At 35.6% G+C, this 26,348-nt stretch overlaps 1 protein-coding gene across 1 annotated transcript; it reads right to left on the reverse strand.

Annotated features, from left to right (window-relative positions):
• Positions 1-552: 552 nt before the first annotated feature.
• On the reverse strand, positions 553-7,100 carry LOC140973384 (methylcrotonoyl-CoA carboxylase subunit alpha, mitochondrial). Its single transcript, XM_073436129.1, has 16 exons — positions 6,712-7,100; positions 6,277-6,398; positions 5,533-5,680; positions 4,895-5,032; positions 4,548-4,643; positions 4,397-4,456; positions 4,185-4,277; positions 3,985-4,096; positions 3,439-3,543; positions 3,080-3,216; positions 2,342-2,576; positions 2,108-2,265; positions 1,921-2,037; positions 979-1,221; positions 808-903; positions 553-644 (listed from the first exon to the last, which is right to left on the reverse strand). The coding sequence occupies exons 1-16, from the start codon at positions 7,042-7,044 to the stop codon at positions 636-638; spliced, it is 2,202 nt and encodes a 733-aa protein (XP_073292230.1). The 5' UTR covers positions 7,045-7,100; the 3' UTR covers positions 553-635.
• Between the last annotated feature and the right edge of the window lie 19,248 nt (positions 7,101-26,348).

Here is a 26,348-nt window from a genome sequence, read left to right on the forward strand (position 1 = left end):
ACAAATGGTACATAAATAAGAGTGCTTATATTTTAAAAGTTTTAAATTATTATTTAAAACTTACAAACTTCAGTATTCACAAGTTCATAAGTAAATACCATTGCATTCGACCAAGATTTTTATTTTTATTTTTTAAAAAAAGAAATTAAAAAAGAACAAGTCTGAGGAAATACAGCAGGCATTGTTCTGCTAATTAAGGCTCATAAATATTCATCCTCGTATGTGGTCTCATACACTGGCGGAGCCAGCATATGCCCAGTGTGGGCCGATGCCTACACTGGGCCAATTTTTTTTATATATGTGTGTGTATATATATATATATACACGCTGTTGTTCGTCATTTTCTGACGTTTTCCCATCAATTATCAATGCTACTGGATGTTCGTAACTTGTGTTCAAACTTTATGACACATTATTTTTAGTTGTCGATTAATCATTGCTCTTTTTTTCCTTTATTAATTATAATATATTGTTGCCTACACTGAACTAATATCCTGGCTCCGCCCCTGGTCTCATATCTTCAGCCACCATTGAGCTTAATGAAAGGTGTCCAACTAGGATTCTGTTACCATGGCATAGGTGTAGGGGTAGGTGCAGTGCACAGCGCCCACAAATTATTCCAGGACTCTTAATTTTTATTCAGCCTGTTCAATAAAACAATTGAAAATAAGTATGACATTAGTTCGATTCGAAATTAACACCGTTATGCCTTCAACAACATGAAAGAAAAAATGGATTATATTTTCAAAATGGCATTTATAATACATGGGTGCTTGAGTATCTTAACTCATCATATGCACGAGTTACCTTCACAGTGCAAAGAATGGTGCCATCGGAGACCTGTTGGCCTGCTGACACTTGGAGCCCGCTAATATAACCCCCAGCTGATGCCTTCACAACATGCTGCAGAAATAGTGAATCAAAAACCAAATCAACGAGTAAATCGAGTAAGGCGTAATGCTCATATGAAACACAAACCTCCATCTTCATTGCTTCTAAAACCAAAATGGGTTGCCCTCCATCAATTTTTGTTCCATCCTTCACCAAAACTTTGACAACTAAACCAGACATAGGAGCCACCATAGTACCAGGTGGATGTGAGGACGTCTCGGCAGCAGGCCTGTATTGGTTTTCCACATCATCAGCAAGTTCAATCCCCTTTCTACGTTTAAAGTGGTGATGATGTGATCCATGCCAGATGTGGATGTGCTCCATCTGACCCTGAAATGCAGACATCACTTGAACTCTTATTTAGGGTTATAAATGCAAAATGCTGTGCTAAAGAAACCACTGGTGAGGGTCAACACCGTACAAACAAATCTAATGAGCCGAGGCGAAAGAAATCTTGTACACACTGGAAACATATAATAATACCATCTTAGGACAGTACAGGCATAAATCTTTCATGAGCAATTTATTAATCATATAAGCGATGGGGACTGTTAAGTATAGGCCCTTTCCCTCCTCCATTTAATGGTGTTGTGTGCTTTCATGTACATGTAGTCATGTACAGTATGGTCTAAGGCGCTGATGCATCAAACCATTTGTCATCCATATGATGCATGTCTCTTGGTTTGTTCACTTAAAATTATATCAAACACCTCATTGCCCAGCTTTCTGCTCTTATAATATTAGTGTTTTTCCCAATCTTGCAGCCAAGAGCGTCAAGTCCTATATGTTTGTCCGCAAAATCGTCAAGGAATATTCAGATACACATTTTCAACCTGAGGAGTTACTTGTTCTGGATATAAGCTAAAAAGAGTAGGGCTTCCACTTTCTGATGGAAACTATAACATCAACAACACAAATGAGAACAATTGATAATAAGAGACCCATAAACACTCAACAAACAGAGAACAAAACATACAAATTTCAAACATCTTGCAATCCATTAGCTTGTAACCGGGTTCAAAGATTAACCTTGGCATAAACAGCTATGCAGACATTTGTGCTCACACCATCATATTCAACTCTGAAATCATGGTTATTTAACTGCATTACATTCATCTCGAGACCTGAAAAACCGCTCAGTCCTGTCTGTAAACACAAAGCAACAAGGTAAACATACTTTGAATCAATTGAGTTCAAAGAAAAAATGTATAACTACCTCAATTACATATTTCCCCGTCGTCAGATAACTGACATGGACTGGTACAATTTTCAAGCCAGTATTGCTGGACTCATCATCCCATTCAAGTTCTATGAAACGCTTGGCACAATGATTGACTCGGAAAGGCGGATTAGCATACCATACAGAAAGGTTACCTGCGAAAGATTAAATAAGTAATGCTCTAGAATGGAGAAGGTGTGGATATGCATAAGAGTTGCCTTAGCACATTACCAGGGGCCCTTTCCTTCACTGCTGCATGTTCCTTTTCACAAACACATACGGCCGCAATAGCAGCACTATGTACAGCAGCATTATGCGCTTTTTGAGTTGATAACGAATTATTTGAATCAATGAATAGATCATCCTTATGCAACTCAATGAAATGGGTTTCTACTTCTCCTTTTTCAAAAGCTCCATGGTATGCAAGTTTTAAGAGAAAATCTATGTTGGTTGGCAGACCAGCAACCTGGAAATGCTACTGATCAGATCTGAACAAAGGATATGGAAATTGAGCCCTTTGAGTAGGCACTAGAAGAGAGGTGAAGTAAGAAGATACATGAAGGTCTATCTGATTGAAGCACCCAGCAGTGAACAGACATTCACCAACAATATATGTAGATGATACAGCACAAAACTTGACAAATCCATAAAATTTATATGTAGCTAAAATAGGTAAAGACTGAGAATTTCCAAGCTTAAGCATACACATGGGAAAAGTCATCAGACTGAGGAGTTTTCATGGGCAGAATGATGATTTAAAAATATTCAAAAAATATATTTCATGACAAGTATCAGCCAATACATAGTCAATTAGATTAAGAGAAATAATTTGTACTGAATTTCAACAGTCAGTAATATTCCATGATTATGCATATGTAGAAGGTTCAAAACAAGTTGTAAACTATTTGGAAAGTGACTGAATTCACATAAACAATGTCACGGGGTAAATAAATGTAGAATTCCGCATACCCGAAATTTTGATAGACAGTCCTTCATTTTGGTTAAAGCAATGTTTCGATCTTCCCCCCACACTACAAGCTTTGCTATCATGGGATCATAATGCATGCTAACTGTGTCTCCCTGCTCGACTCCAGTCTCGACCCTGACTGGTAAATGGTATTGCTTCACATGAGCAAAAGACAAATAATATGAAAAGCAAATCTTGGAGCTTCTACAGTCAGAGATGTATGAAGTTCCTAGTAGTTTGGCAAGAACAATAAGATCAGCACCAATAGCTACTTGCGCATACTAGCATGAGTAGTTTGAAGAGAGAGTTTGGAAGCTGCATGATATTCATTTGACTAAATTAACATTCTCATTCCAAGTACCTCCTGATGAAACTTGGACGGGTTGATAATGATGAAGAATACCAGTTGCCGGGAGAAATCCTTTTGGAACATTCTCAGCATATATACGAGCTTCAAAAGCATGGCCTGTAATAAGGAAACCAAAGGAGTCAATTCACTTAGTCTGATAATTAATTGAAGAGATTCGTCAGTAAAAAATGATGAAGAAAGTTAAGAGTATCATATCCTGAACGATGCACGCAAAATATAATAAAGAATCATGTAATCGTTGAGCGGTGATCAAATGCAACACATTAAGATAAAATGAACAAAATGAGGACTTCATATACACAAAATAATGCAGACTAAGACTCAAACGATGCAATAAAATACGTAAATACGACGTTTATCATAATCAATCATCTTGGAGCACTTATAAGTGTTATATAGGTGGAAATGTTTGACATCAGATCAAAACCTTTTATTGGATGTCCCTCCTCTATCCAACTCAATTTGACATAGCCCAGCCTCAACTTTGAGGCATGCAACATGGATGATATTTTAGATTTGTAGAGAGAATATAATAACCTGACAATGGCACCTCTGATTGACTAATTGGAAGAGGCTCTCCGCTGGCAATACGGATTTGCCACTCAACAAGATCTTGATCGACAATCATCTCAGTAACAGGATGTTCAACCTGCAACTAAGTGCATTATCTTCTGCATTGGAAAATATATAAAGCCTGCATAACGAAGAAAGGACTCCACTCGGAGAGATCAAGACACCTGAAGACGGGTATTCATCTCCATAAAATAAAACTTCCCAGAGATCGTATCAACTATAAACTCGACCGTGCCAGCACTGTGATAATTGACTGCCTTAAAAAATGAAAAAATAGAAAATTTACGACAAAGAATGAGAATTGAAGGTAAAGAAAAACAAAATAAAATGCAGTGATGGCACAAACAGAGCAGAAAAGGGTATATGCACGTATAACCTTGGCAGCAGACACAGCTGCTTGACCTAAGTGGGAGCGAAAACCAACATCAATATTTGGCTGCACATACAGTATTTTGGTCATAACTTAGCTCGCAATCACCAGGGAAAAAAAAGAAACTAAAGGAGCAAATCTGGGAAAGAAGAATTACAGCAGGAGCTTCTTCGATTATCTTCTGGTGTCTTCTCTGGACACTGCAATCTCTCTCATTTAGATGTATCACATTGCCCTGTTTGTCCCCGAAGATCTACAGATAATACAAGCAAATGATATCGTTTGTTATCGTCATGGTATACTAGTAGATTCAGATTTTTTTTTCCCGCAGCTGTCTCTACTGATTATGTGAACAATTAAGCCGTCGTTCCCCCACTTCAAACCCTATTGGCTACTGTAAAGGACTGAATAAAAAATGGAAAGAAAATATTTCCTGCATGACACTAAGGGGAAACACAAGGACAGAGGTATTAAAGTGGATAAATGACATCAAAAAGTGGGTACCTGAACTTCTATGTGCCTAGGTTTTGTGATATATTTCTCCAACAAGATCGTATTTATACCAAATGATGCAGCAGCCTCACGTTGCGCACCAATGAAAGAATCAGCAAAATCATTAGGACTATGCACAATCCTCATACCCTAGAATCAGTAAAATAAAAAGTTACACGATAAAACCATCAACAATTTTGACTGGATATGCTGAATAGCCAGTCTGCAATCAGTTTAGGAAAGACAAGAAATGGCCCAATGCCAAGTGCACATTTTGCTTGATTAAGAGGTTGAACAAGGAATTGCATAAGATAATTTGAAAAATGCACATGAACCCAAGTATGGAAGCAACTATCTTTTCTGATTGTCAAACTCTGGTAGTTTTAACATCTAATGCTAGCAAAATTGTTTTCAAACTAACACACGGATTCCGATTTTATTATATAAGGGCATGCATGGTCTACAACAATAGGCCTCGGAGTCCGTTATTTATGTCCCCCCAAAAATGACAAAATAAAAATTGTTCGGTAATAAAGAAATTTTACATGGCAAATAGAGATGTTACAGTAGGGAAACATTTGAACCACCAATGATCTTAGAAATTCAGCTTTGACATACTATTTTCGAGAAAGAACAAATCAATGGCGCACCTTCCCTCCACCTCCATGGGTTGGCTTGATCAATATAGGATATCCAATTTTGTCTGCTTCCAACTTCATTAAATCAATATCTTGATTGTCACCATGATATCCAGGCACAAGGGGTACTCCAGCTGCACCCATTATTCTCTTTGAAGCACTGAAGCATAATATCCGACAATTAGCAATCCATGCAACAATTCCTTAAGCATTGACTAATTATGTGAAAACAGAGGATGGAAAGGTCAAAAAATAGTGCAGCGAACAAGAAGGTAATGTACTTATCCACGCTTAAAATAAAGGTCCCGTGGAAAATGAGCAATGTACCTTTTTCCCATCTTTGAAAAAAATATATTAGAGAGACTACAAGAAATCATGCAAAGTCCGTTGCTGGAAAAGGCCAAATAGTTGAAACACACGCACCACGTGGGCATATTGATGTTGAGCACTTCCTTAGTGCATTTAAATAGCTTCATCTCAAAATATGTCAATTAGAAATTAGAACTATTAATTTTATACGTGATTTGGATTCACCTGTACTTTCTCTTGTATGTCAGTGGATTATTCAGTTTGATGAGATGTACAAAAGTTTCCTTTGGTTTCTTTTGATGTCTTAATCTCACTTGCAAGTATTGGAAAGGTCAACGACATGGAGTGAGAGTGAGAAACTAATTAAATAGTTAACCTGAACTGAAGAATGATCAAAGGGAGAAAAGTAGTGAACAGAAGGAAATGGAGATTCCCTGCTTTTTTTACCTTTTGTCACCCATGTCACGAATCGCAGAGGCAGGAGGCCCAATGAATGTAAGACCCTCATCTTCACAAAGTCGAGCAAAATCAGCACTCTCTGATAAGAAACCATAACCTGGGTGGATAGCCTAATTATCACAAATAAGATATCCCACTCTGAAAGCACGTCCGAGAAACAATAAGAAACAAATACTAACACCAAAACATAGAATATGAGACCTAGATTATGAGCCAACAAATAAAGATCCGTGAAAAGTCAAGCAAGTCACGCGCCTAATTAGCACTAGTTTACGTAATTCATCAAATGGAACTTCATCTGTGCGAGTTCGGATATATATATATATTTTAAAACTTTCCGAAATCGCAAATTCCAAAACAAAACCGTCGCTTTAAGATTAATCAAATAAGCTGAAGTCGAGAAAAAAACGCAAAACTGTTAACCTGAGCGCCGGTTTTGCTAGCGGCCTCGATGATCGAGGCAGCGTTAAGGTAGCTGAGCCGAGCCGGAGGGGGTCCAATGCGAACGGCTTCATCAGCCGACTTGACATGCAAGCTGCTTTCATCGGCGTCGCTATAAACGGCAACCGTTCGAATCCCCAGGCGCTTCGCTGTCCGAATAATCCGGCAAGCAATTTCGCCTCTGTTTGCAATCAAAATCTTCTCTATTCTTTCAGCCCTTCCGCTCCCTAATCCCGGCGCATTTGAAGTAAATCCCCTGAACTGAAGAATGAGGGGTTTTGTTCTTCGCCGGATTATAGAACCCATAAACGCCATAGTCGATAGATAGTAAATGAATTGGACTGCGCATTCAGAGGCGAATATGTGGATAGGTCCTTCGGTAGACCTGCGTGGCATAGTCGTCCAAAAGCTTTTTACATACATAATATTGGATTTAATTAATTAAATGNTTTTTTTTTTTTTTTTTTTTTTTATAGATTTGAACGATGATGTCTAATTCTCGATTACTCCTAATATTACATGGTCCGACCAAAGCCCGATCTTATGAACTCATTGCGTTAGGGTCCAAGATTGGAGTGTGGCCCAACCTTGATTCCAAAAAGAGATGGATCCTTAACGTTATTGCTCGTTTTCTTCTGTCGGCGCCACAGCAAAAACAAAGGTGGTCAATAATTTCAGTATAAGGGACTGTATGCAATATAATATGTCTTGAGTAGGTCTTTTGTGAGACGATCTCACGAATCTTTATCTGTGAGACAGGTCAAACCTACCGATATTCACAATAAAAAATAATACTTTTAGCATAGAAAGTAATATTTTTTCATGGATGACCCAAATCAGAGATCTGTCTCACAAAATACGACCCGTGAGACCGTCTCATACAAATTTTTGTCATATGTCTTTGTTAGAAATGATTAAATTTATAAATTAGAAAGAAGTGGCGACGAAAGTGAAGAAGTTAAAAATCCGAGGTGAGTGGTATATTATAAATAAGTTATTTTAATACCAACTTTTCACCATGATCACTTTTAGTGAATCGTCAACCACTATGTACTAAGTACTATATGTGTCATGATTACATCTAATGTTGTCACTTAATGACTATTATGAAGTTAGTAATCGAGACAAAACACAATCCTAATATGCAGAGTCTCAATGTTGTCCCGAGTCATTAGGATTGATGGGTGTATGATCATAACCACGAACTCTATCCACTTGATTAAACCACTTGGAAAGTTCAATTAAGGGTAATTCAGTGAACCCATCATATGAGTATTCATCTGTGTGTTTAAACATCTTTATAACGTATGAGACCACCATAAAGAAAGGAAAAACATGTTTTCTTAGTAGACTCATCGTCTAGAACAAAAAAGGTGATATGATCGATTTGAGGGAGAATCGTTGACCTACAATAGTTTTGTTCTTGAAATATTAAACACCGATGAATTAAATCGAGTTTGGTATTGAAACCAAGTAGAAGACACTCAAAATAATCTTTCATAGAAATCGAGTAAACATTTTGTAAAGTATTTAAAAGATATGCAAGTTAAATGAGTAAAAATATTTTGGTTTAATTATTTTATCAAGAACTTGGTAAGAAATATTTTGATATTTGAATAACACATAAAATGATTCAACAATGCATATTTAAAACAATAGAAATAATAAGTAAATGCAGTAAATGAATAGACACAAATTTTTTATGGATGTTCGAAGATTAACAACTCCTATATCACCCTTTCTTTTCATTGGAAATGATCCACTAGAAGACTTTGATTTATACAATTCTTTATACAAACTCATTTCAACTTCGGACTTATCTCTAGCCTAATTGAAATTCCTAGCACACTCTCAATTGCAGGCCGCAACCTCATAATCCGCATAATATTTAACGTCTCTTATGCCAAGATTACAAACACAATCTTTAACGTCTTTGTGTAAAGACTCACTCAACTAAAATTTGAAGCTCTACTCTCATGTATGTGTGTGAGTGATTGTGTGTGAGGATTTAATCTTTTATAGTGCAGTTATCTCTCAAATGTATCCTCATACATTGGGTTTGCTCTCATTCTAGCTCATTTCTTCATGTAAGTTGCCTATGATTTGAATCCCTTTCAAAAGCTTGTATTTGATCTTTAAGATGTATTTATAGGCTCCAACAATGGTATATACATTATATATAAGAATATGACCGTTTAGAAACTTTTTGTACTATTTCTGATATTGAAACTGTCAATTCTGCCTTGCTGGACATTTTCTCAAGCCTAAACTGGTCATTCAGTTTTACATCCGATTTAGCCCAACTAACGTGAAATAAGACTTGTCTCAAATTTAGTTTTCTATTCATTCGTCTTGGAGACTGGTCATTTGGATTATCGAGCTGTTAGATATCATCAAAATACCAAAGCTGGATAGATTTTCGGTTTGGTTAAATTCGAGTTTCATCTTCCATTTTGTGTTAATAATTTCACATTTGAGTAAATATGTTAGAAATACAATAATAAATTTTGTCATCATCAAAATTTAGAGTTTCTAAACCCAATAATCTCTCCTTTTTTTATGATCACAAATCTTGATTTCAACTAACATATTTATCCCTTTTTGTGTGAATCAAAAAGTCATATTTTCAATTGTTGAATCATTTTATGTGTTTTTCAAATATCAAAATATTGCTTACCAAGTGTTTGATAAAATAATTCAACCAAAATGTTTTTGCTCATTCAACGTGCATATCTTTTGAATGCTTTACAAAATGCATAATCGGTTTCTATGAAGGATTATTTTGAGTGTATTCCGCTTGGTTTGAAAACCAAATTTGATTTAATTTATTGGTGTTTAATATTTCAAGAATTGAGCTATTGTAACTCAACGATTCTCCCCCAAATCGATCATATCAATTGATATTAGAGTGTGTTATTATTGAAAGAGCACTTGAAACTGATTTTTAGTTTTAAAATTTGTTTTCAATATTTTTCTAACACATAAATACAAAGTTTCAATTTTCGGACATCTTGCAGCGACCGTGGGAAAAATGACATAACTTCTTGCTCGAGTGTCGAAATGATAAATCGTTTTTTGCCTTGCAAACTAGACTCGTAAAGGATTTCAGCGGTATAAAATTTGTAGCCTGGTAATGCTCGAGGTAAAGCAGTTTATTCATTCAATTCAGACCTTAAGTGTTGCTGCAGAAAATGAACTATGGACTATCCCTTTTCTTATATAAATTTCAAAATTTCAGAGATATATGGGGAGAACTCGTTTTAAATATTGAGAGGGAAAAAAATATTGCGCTTAAATTGATGCATCTTTAAAACAATAGAAATGACAAATAAATGCAATAAATAAATAGACACGAATCTGTTTATAGATGTTTGGAAATTAACAACTCCTACGTCACCCCTTCTTCTCCTTAGAAATGGTCCATTAGAAGACTTTTATTTATACAATTATTTGTACAAACCCATTTCAACTTAAGAATTATCTCTTGCCTAATTGAAACTCCTAGTACACTCTCGATTGTAAGCCGCAATCTCACAATCCGCATAACATTTAACGTCTCTTGTGCCAAGATTACAAACACAATCTTTAATATTTTTGTGTGAAGAAAAGGGCCCATAAGGAAAGGGAAGAAGCTTTCTGTACCTCCCAAGAAAAACAAACCCAACAAGAAGTAAGCTCCAAAGGATACTAAATGACCCACAAAGCCCGATAAGATAGAAAAAAATTCCACTACAAGAAGTATGGACATTGAAAGCGCAACTTCATGAAATATCTAGCCCAGAAGAGTTTTGGCAACGATATGTTCTATTTTGAAGTAAATATATCAATTAACTCATCTTCTTAGATATTGGATATGAATATCATCTTTGCAATGTTTTACAAGCTATGACAAGAAGTAGAAGGTTTAAAGATGGTGAGACATTCCTAAGGATAAACAATGAAAGAAGAGTTTTTGCGAATTCTATAGGAGAGATTTATTTAGTATTGAACAATAATTTTCAGTTATTATTAAAAGATGCTTTATATGTTTCAGATTTAGTTAAAAACATTCTTTACATTTCCATGCTTTATAAAATTGTATTTTATTGTTCTCTTACTAAATGTGTTTGTAATATTTATAATAATGAATATTTAATTAAAAAGGATGAATTGGAAAATGATCTCTATGACTTAAAAATAAAATATATTCTACCTACCAATGTCCAAGTTAACGCAATTTCAATAACAAAAAAAGAAAAAGAAAGTGTGATACATGTTTGATTAGTCAAACATAAACTCTCTTGATACATGTCAGTCATGTCTGAAAGAAAAATTACGAAAGACCCTTTCCTATTGGATTGAATCCATACAGATGTGTGTGTAGCCCGTTAAATGTTAGCAATAAATATGAGCACTCTTACTTCATCACCTATTCTGATGAATTATCGAGGTATGAATATATGTATTTGATGAAATACAATTCTGAAACTTTTGAAAAGTTCAAAGAAATCAGAGTTGAAGTAGAGAAACAATTAGAAAAAAATATTAAAATATTTTGATATGATCGAGGTGGAGAATATTTGAGTACTGAATTCGAAGAATATCTTAAGGAGAATGCGATTATCTCACAGTGAACTCTTCTGCCATGCCATAGTTGAATGATGTTTCAGAACATCGTTATCAAATATTGATGGACATGGTTCGATCTATTATAGGATTCACTCAATTGTCGACATAGTTTTGGGGATATGCGCTTGAGACTCTGACAATGTTGTTGAACAATATCTATACAAATACAGTTGACAAAACACCACATGAGATATAGGTGAGGAAGCCTCCCAAATATTCTTATCTTAGAATATAAGGATGTCATACTTATGTGAAGCAGATAGTATGATACAAATTGGATAGTAGATCGAGTTTGTGCTACTTTATAAGATATCCAAAGAACTATGTTGGATATTAATTCTATGATCTCAAAGAAACAAAAGTGTTTATTTATATGAATGACACCTTCGTAGAGAAGATGTATCTATTAGATAAAATATGTAGGACCTTGAGGAAATTCAACAAACACCCATACTTCAGATTGTAGAACCCATGCCTCAACTTTCAGTCGAAGAGATACACACTATTAAGAGATCTGAAAGGATCTCAAGGCCACCTATAAGGATGAGCTTGCTTCTTAAAGAGAGCCAAGATGAGCCCAGTTCTAGATGTGATCCAATGAACTTTAAAGAAGCATCATCTGATGTTGATTCATCGAAATGACTTGAAGTCACGTAGTCCGAGATGTAATCCATGTTTTCGAACCAATTTTGGTCTTTAGTAAATCCAATTGAGGGAATTTTTCTCATATGATACAAATGATTTTACAAAAGGAAGCTTAAAGTTGACGGGAATACAGTGAACTTTAAAGTTAGACTAATAGCAAAATGATATACTTAAAGACAAAAAATTGACTATGAGAAAACATTTTCTCCCCTCGCAAAGTTCAAGTCTATTAGGATTATGCTAGCCATAACAACATGATATGACTATGAAATATATGAGATGAATGTAAATGTTCTTTAATGGTAACTGTAATAAGTGAGTATAAAATATGCAAACTTCAGAGATCGATTTTTTGTCTCGAACGAATATCGAAGAGTTGGAACCTTAGATACGATAACACCATCAAAGAGTTTAATTTTGTTAAGAATTCTGAGTAATTATGTGTGTACAAGAAAGTTAGTGGAAGCACACTGACACTTCTAATACTTTATGTTGATGACATCATACTTATTGAGAATGGTGTGAGATTGTTGCAATCAACTAAAATATGACTAACTAGTAAACATTTTATATATTAGAAATACAGATCTACAAGGGTAGATCAAAGAAGATGCAAGGGCTCACCCAAGCCACTTATATCATTACCATACAAACAATATTCTTTATTAAGGAGTCCAAAAGAGAAAATCTACCAATGTGTCATGATGTGACTATATTTTCAAGTCTATGCACCCTAATATTGAGAAACCATGACACACATACCCTAGGCATCAGCTATTGTTAGTATGTATGACAACACCAATCTGCACGCTATGAATTGGGAATGAACCACATGATAATAACTCATATTATATCCAATAGTGCTCAAGGAATTCCATTGAAAATTCCATACAAAATGTTGACTAGTAACATGGAATATCAAACAAAGTTAAAGTAGGCATCGATACAAATACCTTGCATGCATTGAAATTATGTACGTGGGTGTAACCTACTTCAAATACATGTAAGCCCAAAAATTCAGCACAAAACATAATAAGAGACAACCTAAGTGAACGAGAATTATATGATGTCAAATTAAAGAAGCAATTATTCCAATCATCCGAATGCAACGACGCACATGAGGCTTTAGGTGGATATTAATTCACAAATTACAATAGGTAAAAAAATCATCAATAGAAATCATTAACCAATACCAATCCATAATTAATCATCGATTAATCATAAGAGCTCACAATATGTCAGTAAATTTGCACATAAATGACAAGTGAGCCTGACCATAATGGTTACTAATTTCTTGGGATTTTCGGGAGGGAAAAAAGTAGAGTTTATCACTCTAACTTACCTTACCTTTCCTCAGAATTTCAACAACAACATTTTAACATGAAAACAACTTTTATATAACAAAGTGGCCCTTGAAAGCCTACTTTAAAACAGACAATGCAGTATTTTCACTTGCTCCCTTCTCATTTTCCAACTCTCAAATTTCAACATAAAACTTCTATGCTCCAAAAGTCTACATTTGAGCATTCTATGTTGCCCTCAGGTGTTCCTGGCCTACAGTTCTTTCCTTTAACTTTCTTTTGCTATCCAAATCTAATTTTCTTGCAACCACATTGACGATCTTTCTGCCTTTTTTTCCTCTCTGAGAGATGTCATCCTTAGCTAAACAAAAACTTTTCACTCCTTTTTGTTGAGTATGATCATTACCAAGGCTTCCCAATTCTCAATATCCTCCTATTATGTGGTCTCATAACAACACAATCAGTGAGATTTCAGCCATCAAGCACCTGTTAGAAATTTTTCTTAAAATCATGTTTTTACGTATACATGAACATGATAAAACTATATGCGAAAATAGATCGAGTATTACCTCCGGCCATTGAAAATTTGATTTCTCTGCTTTTCTTTCCGGTTGAAATCTTCTAAGCACTCCACCCTCTCGATAGATGGTGTATATTTCTTATGAGGTGTGTGTGCTTAGGGACCTCAATCGTCTCTATTTATAGACATCGCATACCATCAACGAGAAAAATCGGGAGTCTGAATGTCAAAAGAAGAATCGTANATGTATCACAATGTATTATATCTCTCAAATAACTTAATGAATAAACCCTATGTTTATTCGAGGTCCAACTTTATTGATATTTTTCATGGTAACTGAATATGTACATAACTGAATATGAAAAATAACATAAATTAATGAATTTCATTAATTTTGTTTTTACAACAAAATTACATAAAAGAACCAAGTCTCATTCTTTTTGTATGATCCTTGAATTTCAATGGTGGCATGCCCTTAGTCAAAGGATCCGCAATCATCAATTCAGTGCTAATGTGCTCGATAAGTAACTTCTTATCTTTAACACGTTCTCGTATGGCTAAATACTTAATGTCGATGTGCTTGCTTCGACTACCACTTTTGTTATTTTTAGCCATAAATACAGCAGCTGAATTGTCACAATATATTCTTAATGGCCTAGATATAGAATCCATAATTCTAAGCCCTGAAATGAAATTCTTCAACCATACATCATGTGAGGTTACCTCAAAACAAGATACGAACTCAGCTTCCATAGTGGAAGTAGCAGTCAATGTTTGCTTTGCACTTCTCCAAGATATAGCTCCACCAGCTAGCATGAAAATATATCCTGAAGTGGATTTTCTTGAATCAATGCAGTCAGCGTAGTCTGAATCAGAGTAGCCAATTACTTCCAAATTCTCAGCTCGTCTGAACATGAGCATATAATTTTTGGTCCCTTGAAGGTATCTCATGACTTTCTTTGCAGCTTTCCAGTGATCTAAACCTGGATTACTCTGATATCTTCCCAACATCCCAACAACAAATGCAATGTCAGGTCTAGTGCAAACCTGAGTATACATCAAGCTTCCAACAGCAGAAGTATAAGGAATGTTTTTCATTTGTTCCCGCTCTAGAACATTCTTTGGACATTGGCTCAAATTGAATTTATCGCCTTTCACAACGGGAGCTATACTCGGTGAACAATCTTTCATCCGATATCTCTCTAAAACTTTGTTTATATAGGTTTCTTGAGACAGGCCTAGAATACCTCTAATTCGGTCTCTATGTATCTTAATGCCAATGACATAAGATGCTTCGCCCATATCCTTCATATCAAAGTTTTTAGAGAGAAATTGTTTCACCTCATATAACAAACCATTATCATTGGTTGCAAGTAATATATCATCCACATATAGAATAAGGAAACAAATCTTGCTCCCACTGACCTTCTGGTATATACATTGATCCATGAGGTTCTCAACGAATCCAAATGAAGAGATAACATCATGAAATTTTAAATACCATTGACGGGAAGCTTGTTTCAATCCATATATAGATTTCTTAAGCTTACAAACCAATTGCTCACCGTTACTAGAGAAGAATCCTTCAGGTTGTTTCATATAAACCTCTTCCTCTAGTTCTCCATTGAGAAAAGCTGTTTTCACATCCATTTGTTGTAAATCGAAGTCAAAATGTGCAACTAATGCTAGAATGATACGGAGAGAATCTTTCTTAGATACAGGAGAAAAAGTCTCCTTATAATCGATTCCTTCCTGCTGAGTGAATCCTTTAGCAACGAGTCTAGCTTTATACCTTTCAATGTTGCTTAATGAGTCTTTCTTTGTTTTGAAGACCCATTTACATCCAATAGCTTTTACACCATCAGGCAACTGAACAAGATCCCAGACTCCATTAACTGCCATAGAATTCATCTCTTCTTTCATAGCATTAAACCATAGTTTTGACTCATTACAACTCATAGCTTGTGAAAACGTTTCAGGATCATTTTCGGCTCCGATGTTAAAATCCGATTCTTGTAAATACACAACATAATCACTAGATATTGCTGATCTTCTTATTCTAGTGGATCTTCTAAGGTTGTTTGGTTGATCAACAATTTCTTGTTGTTCTTCATTAACAACTTGATCTACTGGATTTTCATCAGCGATTTGTGGAACTTCAGTAATCGGTTGCCTAACACCCATTTGGTCTTGAGGGGTGTGAATAACAACCAATCTATCATTTGAATAAGAGGGTTGTGCATTAATGTGATCATTCTCAAAATTTATGTCATGATCACTCCCACTAATCAAGTCATTTTCAAGAAATTTTGCATTTCTTGATTCCACAATTCTAGTGTTGTGAGATGGACAATAGAATCTGTACCCTTTGGATTTTTTGGCATACCCAATGAAATATCCACTTATGGTTCTTGAGTCCAGTTTTTTTTCATGTGAGTTGTAAACTCTTATTTCTGAAGGACAACCCCAAACGCGTATATGTTGCAAACTCAGTTTCCAACCTTTAAATAACTCAAATGGCGTCTTTGGGACAGCCTTGGTTGGAACTCGGTTTAATGTATACACAGCTGTCTTAAGAGCTTCAGTCCACAAGGATTTAGGAAGTTTAGAGCTACTAAACATACTTCTCACCATGTCCAATAATGTTCGGTTTCTCCTCTCAGCTACGCCATATTGGTCAGGAGAACCAGGCATAGTATATTGGGCAACAATCCCATGTTCTTGGAGAAACTTTGCAAACGGACCAGGTTCTTGTCCATTCTCAGTGTATCTACCATAATATTCTCCACCTTTATCAGTTCTCACGATCTTATATGTTTTCCACATTGCTTCTCCACTTCAGCCTTAAAAACCTTAAAGGCTTCTAGTGCTTCGTTTTTATTAAGAAGCATGTAGATATATATGTATCGTGAATAATCATCAATGAAGGAGATGAAGTATTTCGGACTTTGCATGTCCATATCTGGACAACAAATATCTGAATGTATGATTTCTAATATTTCTGTACTCCTCTTGGCACCCTTTTTAGACTTATTGGTCTGCTTTTCATTAATGCAATCCACACAAGTCTCAAAATCAGTAAAATATAAAGTACTGAGTACTCCATCATTTACTAATCTTTTAATCCTCTCTATGGAGATATGTCCCAATCTCCTGTGCCATAATATAGAGGAATCTTCATTTATAATTCATCTTTTAATACCTCCTTGAACATGCATAGTGGTGTTATTATTTTGTAAAGAAATAGAGAAAAGATCATCAACCATTGTACCATCTCCAATAAGATTTGATTTATAAAACAAATTTATTGATTTATCCAAAAACTGAAATGAATAACCAAGGGGTACAAGTTTTGAAACCGAAATCAAATTCCTAGAAAAACTAGGAACATAAAATGTCTGTTTCAATTTTAAAATAAAACCACTATCCAATATAAGGCAGCAAGTCCCAATAGTATCCACATGCGAAGACATCTTGTTTACTGAATAGATGCTCCGCTCATTTTCTATTGGCTTCCTTAGGTTTTGCATACCCTGCAAGGTATTTGTAACATGGATTGTAGAACCAGAATCAATCCACCATGTGTTATAAATCATATTAACCATATTAGATTCATAATAGACAAATGAAGTAGGAATACCTTTCTTTTCAAGCCAGTCCTTAAATTTATTGCAATCCTTCTTCATGTGTCCCGTATTTTTACAGAAGAAACACTTGGATTCTTTCTTAATGTCAGGTTGAGATGCAATTATTCCTTTCCTTTTTCCCTTGACTTTGGCTTGCTTTTTATACTTTCCTTGTGTAGTCATAAATACATTATCACTCATTTTCATTAACAACCTCCCTTCTTCTTGAACACACATGGTCATTAATTCATTGATTGACCATTTATCCTTATGTGTGTTGTAGGAAATTTTGAAGGGTCCATATTGTTGTGGAAGAGTGCATAAAATGTAGTACACAAGAAAAGTTTCAGACATTTCTACTTCTAGTGTCTTTAGCCGAGCCGCTATGTCCCGCATTTTCGTTATGTGCTCTCGCGCACTTTTCACACTGGTGAGCCTTAATGAAGAGAATTCCATAATTAGGGTGCTTGCAAGTGCCTTATCTGAAGACTGAAATTGTTAATCAATAGCCTTCAGTAATTCTTTGACATTGTTATGCTGGTCTACAGAACCACGCATACCACCAGAGATTTTGGTCTTTATGAACATTACGCAGAGTCGAATAGATCGCTCTCATTTTTCATAAAGATCAACATCATCCGGAATGATGTTTTCAGTAATAGCAGATGGTTCGTCATTCCGTATAGCATAATCAATATCCATCCACCCCAATTGAAGAAGAATTTGTTCTTTCTATATTTTATAGTTATCGCCCTTTAGTTCGGGAATGTCACATTTCATATCAGAAAAACTCGCAGGTTGCATAACTGCACAAAATATCATATGCTTAAAATTTTGAGACAATATCATGTTTTACCAATGTAATTCATGTTTTAAAAATCTAGTGACATAAAATTTGCCTGTGGGCTAAAATTTTAATTCAATAAGATTTTTATGTAACTTCATGATAAAACTATCAAAATTTATTTTCCTTAACTCCTGTGGGTAAATTAAGAAAAATATAATTTGATATTTTAACCTAATTAGTTATATAAATATAATAAAAATCCATGTGGGGTAAAATTTATTATGTTTATATAATTAATTACAATTGATGTCCATTATGTGATCTAAATCCACTTAATGCATAATTTTTCATAATTAAGGATGCTGTTGCTATTCCTCAATTGTTTAAAATTATACGGTTCACCGGACAAAATTTTGGTTTTACTGTAATACTTCATATAATAATTATTTAGTAACATAATCAACATTTTCCAAGAGTGCTCTCAGGAAAGATAGGTAGTGCTAAGGCCATTTAAATATCTAACTCCTAGTCAGAGCAACATTCCTCAGGGAGACCAGTGGCTAGTCAAGGCAATTTAAACCGATCTATGAAGAACTCCCCAGATAATGTTTTCTCATGTTACCTTATAATTATTATTCACTTTAATTATCCACATTTATGTGAATCTTTATAAGCCAAAAATTTTTCATTAAATAACTTTATATTCACATTTTTACTTAATATGAACAAATATGTACAAATTATTTAACCAAATGCTATATGTATACCGAATTATACATATAACTTAATAACACATTAATCATTATTTATTTATTTATTATTATTATTTTTTTATTTTAAAAACAATAATAATAATAAAATTAAATTATTACCTACACGTGGGTCTCCATTTAATTATTTATTTATTATTAATTTTTTTTAAAAAAATAATAAATAAAAACAACCGACATTTTGGAAGAAAAAAAATGTGTGGGCTCCTTTATTTAATTCAATACATTGCATGTGATCTGTATGAATGATTGATTAATCTCATTCAATTGCATTCTTCTTCAACCTGCTTTCTCCTGCAATTTTTTCGGCAATATTTTTCCATAGAGAAAATTCGTTCATAATTTTTTCAGAAATTCTCCAATTTTCAAGACTTCAAGGAAGATTTTAAAGGTGAAACCGAGAACAAAATTCTCAGGTAAGTCTATTATGTTCGAACATCAAATTCAAATTTCGAACGTAAAACTTTCAAAATAATTTTTTAAAGTTTTTGATATGAAAACAAATATTTTCAAGGCAGAGGTATCACGGCTCTGATACCAAATGTTAGAAATTTTTCTTAAAATCATGTTTTTACGTATACATGAATATGATAAAACTATATGTGGAAATAGATCGAGTATTACCTCCGGCCATTGAAAATTTTGATTTCTCTGCTTTTCTTTCCGGTTGAAATCTTCTAAGCACTCCACCCTCTCGATAGATGGTGTATATTTCTTATGAGGTATGTGTGCTTAGGGACCTCAATCGTCTCTATTTATAGGCATCTCATACCATCAACGAGAAAAATCGGGAGTTTGAATGTCAAAAGAAGAATCGTGTACGCATCTCAATTTTCTAAAGTTGAGGTTGCGTACACAAGTTTCGTCAAAATATGTAGGCAATGGCCGTCGTCAGTTCCTACACGATATTTCTTTTAACATGTGTCATATTTCTTACAGCACCTTCATTAACATTGCCTCCCAATTCTCAATATCCTCTTATTCTGTAGTCTCTTAACATCGAAATCAGTGAGATTCAGCCATCAAGCATCTTCTTTGGCAATTTATCTTTTCCATAGAATTACAGATTCTCTCTCTTTTTTATCTTTTCACAAATACTGAGAGATCGTATGGATGAGACTCACTCATATAATGAATCTCCCCTAGTTATTTCTTGCTTGAGATTTGAAAAGCCATTATTTTGCCAACACAAGATTTTGCAAAATGAAAGTGGTTTACTAACCTAATTTACAAAATATAATGAAAACACAAGATGACCTACCTAATATCTTGATTCTTTGTCATGTAGATGGCTTGGATAGAGGGATTCTTAATTTCTTAAGAAATCCCTTTGATAAATGTTGATCTCCCTGTTGGTCCTACGTGCGGAATTTGAGATAATAAAACTCGAAAATAAAGAATAAACTGGACACCGAGATTTACGTGGAAAACCCCTAAAAATTATTATGGTAAAAACCATGGGCAAGATGAAAAGAATTTCCACTATAATATTTTGTGGTGTACAACTCACTCACTGTGTTTCCAAAGAGAACAGACACTCTCTTAATACAGGAGAACAAATATTATAGAACTAAGCACTCAAATGCTTATAAGATGATAGAAAACTCGAAGAAGGGATGATTTCAGAATGAAGGGGGATCTCTATTTATAGAACTTCCTATCAGTGTGGATACGCGTTTTTGAATACGCGTTAAAAACGCGTATCCACGAAATTTCCTGCAGCACGTTTGTTTTTCTTTCTCAAAGTATGCAATTCATTTGGCCCCACCTTATTTGAAAACTCTTGCCGAAATTTCTCCCACTTGGAGATTTGATTGAGAATCAAACACATCTCCACACATCCTTTCAATCTTGCCATTACATGCTGCTTACGTTTCCGCTAGTCCATTTGAGGATCTACACCACTCAAACTTATCAGTGTTCACTGGCTTGGTCAGAAAATCAGCTATGTTATCCTTCGTATGGATCTTCTGCATATCCACGCTTCCTTCTTCTACTACTTCCCGCACAAAGTGAAATTGTACTCCAATATGTTTCGTCCTGGAATGAAAGACTGGATTCCTTGCAATGTGCAAGGTACTCTGACTATCACAAAACAAATGAACATTCTCTTGTTTATGCCCGATCTCCTCCAATAACCTTTTAATCCATATTGCCTCCTTGCAACCTTGAGTAGCTGCCATGTATTCTGCCTCTGTTGTAGATAACGCCACAACTGTCTGCAGTTTTGAAATCCAGCTTACTGCTCCCCTCGCAAGTGTAAACACATAACCAGTAGTAGATTTCCTCTTATCAGGCTCACCTGCATAATCTGAATCGACATAGCCCCTGAGTGTACAATCCGCTCCTCCATAACATAATGCAGCATTCGAGGTACCCTTAATGTATCGAAGGATCCTCTTAACAGTGCTCCAATGCTCTCGTCCAGGATTCACCATATACCGACAAACTGCTCCCACTGCTTGAGCAATGTTCGGTCTTGTACAGATCATAGCGAACATCAAACTTCCCACTGCTGATGCATATGGTACTCGAGACATCTCAATCCTCTCTGCTTCACTGCTAGGATACATCTCGGAGGATAACTTGAAGTTAACAGGAAGAGGGGTCGAAATTGGCTTACTATCTTGCATGTTGAAGCGTTGCAAGACTTTTTTCAAATAATTTTTCTGGGAAAGCCAAATCTTTCTGTTACTTCTGTCTCGGTGAACTTGCATCCCTAGAATCTTGTTTGCTGGTCCCAAGTCCTTCATATCAAATTCCCTAGCCAACTGTGCCTTCAATCCTTGGACATGATCTTTGTTGGGGTCTGCTATCAACATGTCGTCCACATACAACAGCAAAATAATATAATCATCACCAGACCTCTTGAAATACGTACAAGGGTCTGCACTCAGTCTGTTCTATCCAAGGCTCATGATATAGGAATCAAATCTCTTGTACCAACACCTCGGCGCCTGTTTGAGACCGTACAGAGATTTGTTCAACCTGCAAATCAAGTTCTCTTTGCCTTTTTCCGCAAAACCTTCTGGCTGGAGCATATAGATTTCTTCTTCAAGATCTCCATGAAGAAATGCTGTTTTCACATCTAGCTGTTCTAGATGTAGGTCAAACACCGCACACAATGCTAGAACTACTCTGACTGTTGTAAGTCGAACCACAGGAGAAAATATCTCATTGAAGTCAATGCCTTCTTTCTGAGTATACCCTTTTACCACCAATCTAGCACGATACCGCTCCACTTGGTTATTGCCATCACGCTTGATCTTATAGACCCATCTGTTGCCAATGGCTTTCCTTCCTCGTGGTAGTGTAACAAGATCTCAAGTTTTATTCCTGTCTAATGCCTCCAACTCTTCTTGCATTGCTATCATCCACAAGGATACATCCGAGCTTTGAGTAGCCTCGTGGAAACTCGATGGCTCACCATCCTCTGATAATAGACAATATGCTATGTTACTTTCAGTGACATAATCTGAAAGCCAACTTGGTGGTCTTCTGTCTCGAGTTGACTGCCTCACATTGGAAACTTCAGACTCAACATGTTCTTGTTCGTCGTGCTCTGGTACTGCTTCACAAGAAACTTGACATTCGTCCGTCTTATTTTCCACCTGAAAAATAGTAGTTTCTGAATTCTGTGTGCCTTTATCTCCCATTACTTTATCTTCCTCGAAGATAATATCCCTGCTGATGACAAGCTTGTGAACAATAGGATCCCACAAGCGAAACCCCTTTACTCCATCAGCATAACCCAAGAAGATACATTTTCTGGATTTCGAATCCAACTTCGATCTTTCTTGCTCATTGTACAGAACATACACCGGACGTCCAAATGTATGCAAATGAGAATAATCCGTCGGCTTCCCAGTCCACATCTCCATCGGAGTCTTCAGATCAATCGCCACTGAAGGAGAACGATTGATAATATAACAAGCGGTTTTGACTGCTTCTTGTCTAGACCCACAGTCCTCAACATAGCTCTTGTTCTGTCCAACAAGGTCATGTTCATCCGCTCCGCCACTCCATTTTGTTGAGGTGTGTAAGCCGTTGTGAACTGTCTTTTGATGCCTTCATGTTGACAATATGCATCAAACTCGTCACTGGTATATTCTCCTCCATTGTCAGTCCTTAAACACTTGATTTTCTTTTCTGAATCAAGTTCAACCCGCGCTTTGAAATCTTTGAAAATCTAGAAAACATCTGATTTCTTCTTGATTGGATACACCCAACATCTCCTAGAAAAATCATCAATGAACAAGACAAAATATCTCGCTCCTCCTAGGGATACAACCGGTACTTGCCAAACATCTGAATGAATCAGCTCCAATATGCTTTTGCTCCTGGCAGTAGAAGTGCCAAACTTTAATCTGTGTTGTTTACTGGTAACACAATGCTCACAAAAAGGTAGTGACACTTTTGTAAGTCCTGGCAGCAGCTTCCGTTCTGAGAGAATTTTCAACCCCCGTTCTGACATATGCCCGAGCTTTCTATGCCACAACACTGTTAATTCTTCTCCTGAACCATTTGATGCAACAGCTAGTTCTGCCTCCTTGTGTGTTTCTCCCAAAAGTACATACAGATTTGCAACAATCTTTTTCGCCTTCATAACCACAAGCGCACCCTTCACAATTTTCATGATCCCGTTCTCGATCCGAGTTTTGCACCCGATGTCATCCAATTGTCCCAAGGACAAAAGATTTTTCGTCAGTCCTTTCACATGTCGTACCTCCTGTATGGTGCGAATGGTGCCATCAAACATTTTAATTTTGATAGTACCGACCCCAGCGATTTCCAAGGCATGATCATTTCCCATGAATACAGATCCTCCTGAGACTGGTTCATAATGGTCAAACCATTCTCTCCGAGATGTCATGTGCCACGTCGTTCCTGAATCCATAATCCATGTGTCACAAAATTTGTGTCTGCCTTCTGCAACTGTTGTCGCTTCGCTGAATAATATTTTACCACTGCCTGATGTACTGGCCACATTTCCTTGAGAAATCTTATCGATACTCGTACACTCTTTCTTGAAGTGCCATTTACCGCCTCATTTAAAGCAGTAAATATTTTTCTTATTACTTCTCGACTTTGATCTACCTCGTCTTTGGCTCCCACTGGAGTCACGGTCCATAAATCTTCCTCTTATCATCGGTAAAGCCTCCGCCTGCTTCGAGCTTACCAACCTATCTTCCTTGTTCTTGCGTCGGCTTTCTTCTCCGAGAACCGCAGTTAAGACATCGTCGAATCTTAGAAAGCCCAGAAGAATATTGTTGGTTATGTTGATGATAAGTTGATCATATGAATCTGGTAGACTTTGAATTAGAAGCTCCGCACGTTCATTTTCCTATATTTTATGCCCCATGGAAGTGAGTTGGACAAATAGAGTATTTAGTGTGTTGATATGGTCGGTCATCGATGAGGATTCCGCCATCCGAAGAGTATAAAGTCTTCTCTTTAGGAAAATCATGTTGTGTAGGGACTTGACCTCGTACATCTTTATCAGAGTATCCCAGATAAATTTGGCTGTTTTTATCTCAGAGATACTTGACAAAACTTCGTCTGCTATAGCCAAGTGTAAATTGGCAACAGCGTTGTCATTCATCTCATTCCACTTTACATCATCCGTAATTTCCACAGGTCTATCTCCAATAGCCGCCAAACAATTCTCCTTTCTTAAAACTGCTTGTATCTTTATTTTCCACAGCATAAAATTGCTTCCGTTGAACTTTGCTATCTCGTACCTGCCCGCCATTATGTCTACAACAATTTTAGTAGACTGGACAAAATAATCCCGCCTTAAATAAAAAATCTCAAAAAATCTTTTTTGCTGTGGAAGATCAGTTTAGGCTGCAACCACAGAGCATACTCAGAATTTTAAGAAGTTTTAAACCAATGCTCTGACACCACTTGTTGGTCCCACGTGCGGAATTTGAGATAATAAAACCCGAAAATAAAGAATAAACTGGACACCGAGATTTACGTGGAAAACCCCTAAAAATTATTAGGGTAAAAACCACGGGCAAGATGAAAAGAATTTCCACTATAATATTTTGTGGTGTTCAACTCACTCACTGTGTTTCCAAAGAGAACACACACTCTCTTAATACAGCAGAACAAATATTATAGAACTAAGCACTCAAATGCTTATAAGATGAGAGAAAACTCGAAGAAGGGATGATTTCAGAATGAAGGGGGGATTTCTATTTATAGAACCTCCTGTCAGTGTGAATACGCGTTAAAAACGCGTATCCACGAAATTTCCTGCAGCACGTTTGTTTTTCTTTCTCAAAGTATGAAATTCATTTGGCCCTACCTTATTTGAAAACTCTTGCCGACACTCCCAACTATTTCGTATAGATTTCTTTGGTATATCTTAAGAAATCCTCTATGTATTTTTTATTCAGCTGCCTGAGTCCAATGATCTCCCACTGTATCTTGTTTTTTCTCGCATGGTGGACGAAAATTCTCTATTAAAATCTCTCTGTCCCACTCAAAAACTTAATTTTCTCATTTCATAAATTTTTTTCTCGAGTATTAGTTCATTATCCCCTCTTTCGGCTCAACAACTTTTCTATAAACTTAGTCATTTTTCATATGATAGGTTCGATTTTTGAAATATTGAACATCGATAAATTAAATCGAGTTTATTTTCAAACCAAGCGAAAGACACTCAAAATAATCATTCGTAGAACCGATTAAACATTTTGTAAAACATTTAAAAGATATGTAAGTTGAATGAGTAAAAACATTTTAGTTGAAGCATTTTATCAAACACTTGGTATGTAATATTTTGATATTTCAAATACACATAAAATGCTTTAACAATGCATCTTAAAAATAGTATCAAATAGATATTTGCCATAAATAAATATGCACAAATTTGTTTATGGAAGCTCGAAGATTAACAACTCATATTTCACATTTTATTCATTTTGTAAGGATCTACTAGAAAATTTTGATATATACAACTCTTTGTAAATATCCATTTCAACTTAGGACTTATCTCTTACATAATTAAAACTCCTAGCACACTCTCGATTATAAACCGCAACCTCATAATCCGCTTAATGTTTAACGTGTTTTATGCCAAAACTACAAACACAATCTTTCATGTCTTTGTGTGAAGATTTACTCATCTAAACTTTGAAGCTCAACTCTCTTGTATATATGTGAGTCATTGTGTATGAAGATTTTTACAGTGTATGTATATATCCTCATACTTGGACTTGCTCTCATACTAGTTAATTTATTCATGAAGAATGCTAATGCTTCAAATCTCCTTAAGCTTGTATTTGATTTTCAATATGTGGTATTTTAGCCTCCAAGAGTGATATATACGTTAGACACAAAAATATGATTGTT

Source organism: Primulina huaijiensis, chromosome 3 (assembly GCF_012295235.1).
Source record: "Primulina huaijiensis isolate GDHJ02 chromosome 3, ASM1229523v2, whole genome shotgun sequence".
Lineage (NCBI taxonomy): Eukaryota > Viridiplantae > Streptophyta > Magnoliopsida > Lamiales > Gesneriaceae > Primulina > Primulina huaijiensis.

Excerpts from the sequence above, each read along its gene's own strand:
- LOC140973384 (XM_073436129.1), bottom strand. The coding sequence starts at position 7,044 with ATGGCGTTTATGGGTTCTATAATCCGGCGAAGAACAAAACCCCTCATT. Across the intron at positions 3,217-3,438 it reads CGTCCAAGTTTCATCAGGAG|TCAGGGTCGAGACTGGAGTC; the intron begins GTACTTGGAATG and ends ACCATTTACCAG. Across the intron at positions 2,266-2,341 it reads AGTGAAGGAAAGGGCCCCTG|GTAACCTTTCTGTATGGTAT; the intron begins GTAATGTGCTAA and ends AATCTTTCGCAG.